Source organism: Acanthochromis polyacanthus, chromosome 13 (genome assembly GCF_021347895.1).
Source record: "Acanthochromis polyacanthus isolate Apoly-LR-REF ecotype Palm Island chromosome 13, KAUST_Apoly_ChrSc, whole genome shotgun sequence".
Lineage (NCBI taxonomy): Eukaryota > Metazoa > Chordata > Actinopteri > Pomacentridae > Acanthochromis > Acanthochromis polyacanthus.
This window is the reverse complement of record NC_067125.1, coordinates 15,269,807-15,278,625: the sequence shown is the minus strand read 5'-3', so window position 1 is coordinate 15,278,625 and position 8,819 is coordinate 15,269,807. Positions and strand designations below refer to the sequence as shown.

Sequence of the window (8,819 nt, the reverse complement as noted above, 5' to 3'; positions counted from 1 at the left end):
GAGGAGCAATACAAAAACAGGACAAATGCTGGTTTCCAGAGGGGCAAAAGAGTAAGTTTACAACAACACAACATTTGAGCAGAAAAATCACAAAGTCTGTCTTTAGTTCAGCTGAAAATATTAGTTTTTGTCTTTTTTATTGACCAAACTTTTCAGGAAGTAGATGAAGAATAACTAAAACTCTCGTGTAGAAGTCCACCTTATTTTGGATCCTTGTGGAGAGTTTAGTCTTCATGCTTCATAGCAACATTTAATAAACCTAACACTTCCCTGTTGGCTCATTGGTGGAGTTTGTTCCTGAGCATCTGAACCTTAAATCCAGTGAGAGGAAAACAACCACTCCTGCCCCAGGATTGAACAAAAAATAATTTATTGCTTTATAAAGAAAAACACACATTATAGTGACTGAAAAGAACATTTATTATTAATATTAAATGTACTGTGCCAAACTAATTTGTATCACATTCACAGGCTAATATGGTTCATTTTATACACACAGTTTGAGCAACACAAGCTAAACATGTGTAGCTTTAAACTGCCAGATGTATTTGAAGTCACTTTGAAACTAGAGGTGCAGCAGCAGGATATGAGGTAAATTTTCCCTTAGTTTTAATTCCACTAACACATTTAAACAATACCTGCATTTACACAAAGAGTCTGAACTTGTTAAAATATGTTTTTGCAGAACTTATGCTACAGACATCATAATGAAGCAAGTAAAGTCAGAATTATGTCAATTTTAAATAATTTGCGTTTACAAATGTCCTGCTTTTTCCTATCAGTCAGCTTTATATTTTGATCTAGTCATATTTTTTAAATATTTAGTAATTGTTGAGGTTGCAGTTTTCTTTCCTCGTGATTACTGTTTATTAAAATCATCCCTATTATATGCAACGGTGCAGACATTCAGTCAACACGCATATAGATATTTTCTGAGTAATATATGTTGTTTATTAATCATAGACCAAACATGATAATTACGCTAATTGCAAGCCTAGAAACCCTAATCGGCTGGTTGGGTAAACTTTTGTTTTTATAACTTCGTTGCTCATTTTAGTAATTATTAATTCTCTCCTAATCATCGATAGCAGTGGATGCAATCGTAGAATTGACCTCAGTTCCAGCTGTAGCTAGAGAGGCTGAGGTCCCGGTCGAGGTCCCGTCCCGAGGTTTGGCACGAGGCCTCATCATCTCCTCGGTGTTGCGTTCAGGTTTAATCAAGAGAACATAGCACTTGGGCAGGAAGATGCAGGTCAGCAGGCCGAAGCTGGAAGCCAGGATGGCAAAAATCTGGACGGCGACCATGAACTTGCCCCGTGTGCTGAGGTAAGCAGGGACAAAGGAGATCCAGACGATGAAGAAGACCAGCATGCCAAAGGTCACGCACTTTGCCTCACTGGAAGATAGAATAAAAAGCAACAAATAAAACATTATGGCTCGGAAGACTAAAAGAACAGGTACTAACCCTTAAATATTTATGTTTTATGTGTTTGTGCCAGATAAGACTAATTATTTCTGCTCACAGACTATGAAATAAAACGTTAACAGAAATGCCTCTTGATTGTTTTAATGTAGATCAGGTTTACATTGTATCTTCTGTACTTTATCTCTTAGCACAAGACAGTCATTGCAGAGCGACTGGGTTCTCTCTTAACTAGACTGACTTCTAATTATAATGCAGAAATCTTTGAACTGCTTTCCTAACTACTAATCGGTTTTACCTGAAACATTTGTGTTACTCACCTGAAGTGGTCCTCCAGTTTGCGGGCTATGAAGGCGAAGACGAAGGCCAGCAGAGCCAGCAGGATGTCATAAGCGAAGATGCAGCAGATGAAGACCACTGAACCTTCGTCACACTCGAGAATGATCTTTATATTCTGGGCAGAGGTGTTCTTGACGGGGTGTGGAGGGAGGATGATGAGCCACACTGTGCAAGCTATAGCCTGGGTAGAAGGATTAGATTTAGAGGTCAGGGATCAATGTCAAACTTAAATTAAACACGATTGAGATGGTAATTTGCATATAATTTAATGTTTATTTTAATAATAGATGACTATGACTGAGTATCTGATGTGTTTATATATATATATATATATATATATATATATATATCTTTTACAACAGTCTTGATCCAAAGAGCTGGTTTCTTTATTCTTTTTTCATATGGACAGTATTTACCTGTATTAATGTTGCCAAGGCAGCTATCGCCCTCTGGTGGGCACAGGTGAGAGAGTCAACTTCAGGGTTTGGACAGGTACTGGCATCATTGTTGTTGGTTGTGTTTGTTACAATGACATCAGGACTGCCGCTGTTGGCTGCTTCTTCAGCTGCTGCTTTTGCGGCTTTGGCAGCTGCTTTGGCTCTGGCTCGTGCTGCTTTCAGGGCCTGAGCTCTGAGCATCAACACTGCCGCCTTACCTGAAGCAAACAGAGACTGTGATTTTGGTATCGTAGAGCAAACGTAGGCACCAGAAAGGGTGACATAAGTTCAAGAGCAGGTAAATGAATTTTCTCCTCGTCACCCACCCATGATGGAGGACAGGCAGAGAGCGAAGCCCAGAGCCAAGGCTACTTGGCTGGTCATGCAGCTCCAGCGCTGCGGCTCTCCGAGGAAGACGATGGAGCAGAGGAAGGTCACCACCAGCGAGAAGAGCAGAGAGAAACTCAACAGAGCGTCGTTGGCTTTCACCAGAGGGGTTCCAATGTGCACAAGAAACACCACCTAGAAAAAAGGAAGCAGAGAATGGCGTTCCCTGCTACTAAAGGATCTACTAGGAGATATGTTGTCGGATTGTCGATTCTCACCCCAACAGCAATGGTGACTAAGGCTCCAAAAGCAGAGATGACGATGAGAGTGATTCCCAGCGGTTCTCCAAAGGCCAGGAACTCAATGATTTTTGGTACACAGGCGTCATGAGCTTCATTGGACCAGTAATCTCCACTGCAGAGGATACATTCACGAGCATCTGAGAGAGAGAGAGAGAGAGAGAGGGAGAGAGAGAAAAGGGGGTAATAAGAGGGCAGAGGGGTCAAGTTAATCTAAAGTTGCTTAGGCTGATGATGAAAAGTCTCCTCCACACCATTTGAACATTCTCAGCTTTCATTATGACACCGGCAACAGTTACATACAGTACAAGTTGGTGTATTTGCAGAAGTAGACTTGTTTGCTTGTTTTTATTAATATTATTATTATTAACCTTGATTTAGCCAGGAGTAATCCCATTGGGAATAACAACCTCTTTTGTACTATTTCAGGTGGAGATTTAGGGGGGTGACAGATATAGTTATTTCTAAAATATGTCAGGATTTTTGCAACTCGAATAAGGAGATGGTTTATCCAGTTTCTGATTTACTAGCTAAACCATTTGTTTGTGTTGAAGTTTTCCAGAATATTCTAGCTCTGTGATGCAAGATTACGACAGCAGTGTATTAAAACATCATTGATCCACAAATATGTATTTTGAACCAGTTGAACCAATAATGTCAGCTAATTCAGTCAAACTGAATTTGAAGTAAGATCAAACCAAATCTAAAAGCAATTTAAGCAAATTCAGGCTCTTAGTTAATATAATATGAACTTAATATGAACTGAAATAAGTACATTAGAGTATAAGTAAGTAAGTAGCCTAATCTAACCAGATTTACAGGGTGCTTTAGAAGTGCACATAAAATATTAAAGGAGTTTAAGAGAATGGTCAGATATGGAGTTAAAGTAAAATAAAGAGAACTATATAGAGTCAGTGGAGCACTACATTACTGAAAAATGCTGAATTTTCAAAGCATTTTACAATCTGGCCTTAACTTAGCTGATTAGACACTGCTCAACAGAGTTTGCTTTAGAGGTGTTGAAGTTAAAACAGTAAAAGCAGAACCCCCTTAGACAGTGCAAACTTAAAGCCACATCTGTGTGCCAGAAACCAGGAGTCTTAGTGCAGAAATTAAACCATGGAGGGTTTTAACACAAAACAGTATTTTTACTCCATCAACAGCATTTAACTAAAGTCAACAGCAGTTCAGACTCTTCAGGAAGATATCCCGATATCTCAAAGGAACAGTTTGAAAGTTGTATGCTGACTGGTTGTGTTGCTGATCTCTCCGTCAGCACACGGGATGCAGTCGAAGCAGCAGACTGGCTCCCCCTGCCGGATCCCCTTCCTGGTCCCCGGCTGGCAGTTCTCACTGCACACTGATCGAGGAGGCTTTTTACACAAAAAAGCAGAGATAATTTATGCTGGGACACCCTGATGAGTCAAGTAATCAAGATCACAAAGAGCATGCGGTTAGCTGCTGTCTGAATCAATATGTTGCTGACCTCCAACCCCTCATTGTTCCACACAATGGAGTCATTCATTATGTGGATTCTGTCCTGCTGGGCTGCCGAGCCATTGTAGCGTCCAACGGTGACATAAGATACGTCCCCATTACTATTGACCTGCCAGTTAATGATGTCATAGAAGCCCTCTATGTCCCCGTCTTCAAAGTAGATCTCCTCCTCCGTGTTGGGCACTTTAAAACGCACATTCTTCAGGTAGTACATCAGCTAAGGAAGACAGACACAGAGATTTAGTTCCTACAAACGCATATAGAAATGTCTGCACAGACTTTACATTTAGACATTTACCTGCCACGGCTCAAAGTTAGTGATGTCTGCACAGCTGTTCCCAGTGAACGGCCCCTTTCCTTGTTCACAGTGCTCCAGGTTGTGCAAGGCGTGGGCCACAGCATACACTGCTTTGTACACGCTGTTGGAGACACTTTATCATTATCACCAAAATCATTGTTGTCATCCACACCAGATTACTGTTTGTGCAGGTTTGCAGGCAAGTTTTATTTCATCATTAAAGACAACACATGCACCAAATGTAATACCAGAGATAATATCTTGGTTATCTTCAGCTACTTTCTACAGGATAAGTGTGAAAACTGATCACAGTCTTTCAGGAGGGATGCACTGCTGTTGAGCTTGTACACAAAAAAAGATCAGTAATTTGTGCAGGACAAACTAAACTACATATCTGCAAGGATAAATTGATTGTTTTTTTGGTGGTTTTGACATTACCAGCATCAGTGCAGTAGTGTGAATTAATTACGTTTATTTACTCAATTGTGGTAAGTGCAGCACAATTTCAAAGTAGTTACAGCTCACCAATTTCATTGTCTTCTAATTTTACATTTCTTTTCTACAGATAATTGGGAAATATTGTACTTTTTATTCAAACATATTTATTCTACAATTTTAATTATTAGTTACTTTGCATACATAGATTTATAACACAAAATATAAGCAACAGATAAATTGAGATGTATTATTGTTAGATTACGCTCAAACTTAATTAATCAATCTCCAAGTGGATATTAATTATTTCATTATGATAATTAATTAATTAAGTCATTCATAATCAGGATCATTAACTATGATCTAATAATATCACATGCAGTATTCTGAAATGGAGCATTCTGCATGAAGAGGATGTTTATTTTTGCTACTTTCAGCATATTTTAAGCTTATATTTTTGTATTTTTAAGCAAATGCTTGACTTCTTTGACTTTTACTTGTAACAGAGTGTTTCTACACTGTGATATTGTTGCTTGTAGTCAAGTACAAGCTTCTGGAAGAACTGACCTGTAGGTGATTCGTAGCTGGGAGACGTCGGAGTAGGTAGTATTAAGTTGTGCCAGAGACTCTCTCCCATTACACAGACCGTCGGGTACGCCCCTCACTGCTCTGGATAGTGTGCTGTTCACCTCCTTTGCCCTCTGTTTGGCCAACCTCAGTGCTTTTCCATAATCCAGCGTGCAGTTAAACACCTGTAAGACAAAATAAAATCACACATTTGCATCCTTTAGATTTGTTTTGGCATCTATTCGACTTTTGACACTGACTGTTCATCATATAAAGGTTTTAGTCAGCAGATGTGTGGTGATGCGCTGTAGTGTCAGGTATAGACTGTCCATGTAGATATGTGGAGACAGATCAGTTGTCATCAAGTCATCACTGTCAAGTTCCTCTGCTTAATTCAGCAGCTTAATAAACACACCGTCTCCCAGAATTCCTCAGTGATTGAGTCAGCAAAGGGGTCCAGATCCAGTAGATGGCGCTGAAGACCAGGGATATCAGCCTTCTTCACCCCAAAACCCAAAGTACCAGCCAGGACTGAGCTCACCTGCATATAAACAGGCACATCATCACTGTTACCTAAAGCTGGGGAGTGTTGGTTAAACTGGTTTGTGCATCTGGAAAACCCACAATTGCTCAATTTCCTAAATCAGTCTTTCGGTCAGTGAACTTTGACTCTTGGTCATCGCTGAACGCTCACCCCTGGCTGGTTGATGAGAGCCGAGGTGACCCAGGCCTCGCTGGCTATCCAGGTACGGTTGGTCACATTGTGCTGGAGCAGCTCAGCGATGAGAGGACTGAGGTCCACGTCTGATGAGAAGACCACGATGATCTTTGCTGTGGATTCAACCACAGTTTGAACGATACGCTGGATGGCCTCTGGGGAGCTCACCTAAAGTTTATACCCAGGAATAAATTGTCTAGAAAACACAAATGGATCAAAATTGAAACTGGAAATGTTGGCTGCAAACTGTTTACCTTGGGCAGGGTCTCAGAGAAGGAGATGCAGACTCCGGCTTCCTCCACCTGCTCCTTGAAGTCTTTAATGCCATACTTTCCATAATCATCATCAGCAGCTATGGTGCCCACCCAGGTCCAGCCAAAATGTAGCACCACCTGGGCCATAGCTGTAGACTGGTGCTTGTCATTGGGAATGGTCCTTAAGAAGGTGGGGAACTGGAACTTACTCTGCAGCGCAGAGCAAGTTGAAGAATAACTGACCTAGAGATGAAAGGGAGAAAGGACATAATGTTCATTTACCTTGTCTTCATCTTTTCCTTGTATTATGCCACTCATGATTAACATACCTGTGGAAAATGATAAAGCCCAAGTATCCTGGCAGTGGCAATGGAGAGATCGGAGCCCCCAGCCCCCACTAGAGCAGCCAGAGGTGCCCCAGTGCCGCATCTGTAGTTGGGTACGGCTTCATCTTGGCCTGTCAGGTAGGTCAGGGTGCCCTCTACGGCTTTGGAGATGGTGAAGCAGGAGTCGTAGATGACGTAACCCAGGTCAGTGTCGGGCAGCAAATCAGTCCTATCATTGATTTCACTGATGGCAAACAGCATTGTTTGTGTCCAGCGGAAGGTTCGGAGGTTAAATCTGGAGGATGATGAGACAGTGATGGAAAAACAGCACATTTCTGGACATCAGTCTGCTGTCCCTGTCCACAAACGGTTTTGTAAAAAAAAAAAAGGAAAGCAAGAGAAACTAAACCAAAAAAGATGCACGCAGACTATTTTTGTCTTTTAGTGTTACTACCTAAATGAGCAGTTCACAGACTTGCTGATTATTGTTGCGTACTACACCGTAAAGGCCTGTCTCTATAATCAGCTAATTGGCCCCAGAGGTGCTGCGCAGCTCTGTCTTGATTTCTGTAGTTAAAAAAATGAGTTTAAGAGACTCTGGAGTAAGCTGTGTGTTTGAAATACATAATTAAGCTAAAATTATTTATCAGCGAAACACTATAATATTAAATAATTTAGCTTTGGTAAGCCCACAACATGATCTATCATTAGTTTAACAACAAATTATGGCAGTCGAGTGTAAAGCAGCACAGTTACACAATTAATAAAAAAGACACATGAACAGACTCACCCCTCACACCCCGAGGAGACAGGCACCCTTGAAGTGTTGCCATCAGTGGAAGCTATACGCTTGTGAACTGGAAACATCCCCCAACAACCACCTTCTTCTTCTCTACATCTTTGTAGCCACTCAGGTTGAACTTGGCCTTCAGCTTGCACGTGGACTCTGCTGAAAGAGATCTGTAGATGAAGAAAAAGGTGCATAATCCAAGTAAAAAGCGTCTGATTTCCATGCTACGTAAACACAGAAGGGAGTTGTGAGAGCTCTCTCTCTACAGCAGACAGCAAAGGAGGCAGCAACGTGTGGCAGGTATCTTATGTGGTCTCCAGGGACATGTGCTGCCCGACAGATTCAACGGTACAAAAGTGAAGCGCAGGACTTTGGGTTGCAGAGACCAGCTGATGGCATCTTTATTCAATGTGAAGCATGCACAAGAAAGAATTTTTTAATTTTTGTAAATACCAAAGTAGTATTATCTATTTTTATTGATGCATAAAATTGTATATATAGTTCAAAAGTGGTTTAATTTCCTCATCATGAACACAAACTGAACCCTGGTTCATCAAATACACACACACTTCTAGCTCTAATAAATTCCAAGAAACATCACAATCATTTCATCTCATTTCTGTCCTCTCTCTTTCTCCTCCTGTAAATACCACTTCATTAGTCTGAACTGCCACAGGCCACTAGTTAATTGGCAGCGGCATGTGGCGACTTGTACGGTCTTCATGCAACGTTACAGCACAGCCACTGTTCCAAAATCGTGCCTCGTCTCCTGAGATCCGGTCTGCAGCGTGTGGACGGCTGACTGAACTTGTCTGCTCTTGTCTCTCAGTCAAGTGGGAGCAACAAACACCTGAACCCCCGGCACACTGAGGGACGCCTGCTGGGCAACGACTGCTCACACAAATAGGCTCCTAGTAAGTGACACTGTAAACATTCTTTCAATAATATGGCAGTTTACAGTGGATGGACATCACTGTTTTTGCAGTAAATTATGCTAAAGGTTCATTCAGAAAGCAGGAATCTAAAAAGTAAGGAGACATTTGGATGTTACACGTGGACTTTTTGACTGCATGACTGAGCCCTTGTGATCCGTGTCAGGCAGACTGATG

General features: G+C 41.3%; 1 protein-coding gene across 1 annotated transcript; it reads right to left on the bottom strand.

The window, feature by feature from the left end:
- Window positions 1-353: 353 nt before the first annotated feature.
- Window positions 354-8,150, bottom strand: LOC110966295 (vomeronasal type-2 receptor 1). The gene is given in 15 exon segments (XM_051958376.1): window positions 354-1,396; window positions 1,744-1,943; window positions 2,179-2,417; window positions 2,526-2,721; window positions 2,805-2,965; window positions 4,075-4,198; window positions 4,312-4,539; window positions 4,621-4,741; window positions 5,623-5,807; window positions 6,038-6,163; window positions 6,317-6,508; window positions 6,595-6,837; window positions 6,924-7,215; window positions 7,711-7,786; window positions 7,789-8,150. Coding segments are annotated over 15 exon segments (2,850 nt in total). The 5' UTR covers window positions 7,934-8,150; the 3' UTR covers window positions 354-1,074.
- Window positions 8,151-8,819: the final 669 nt, after the last annotated feature.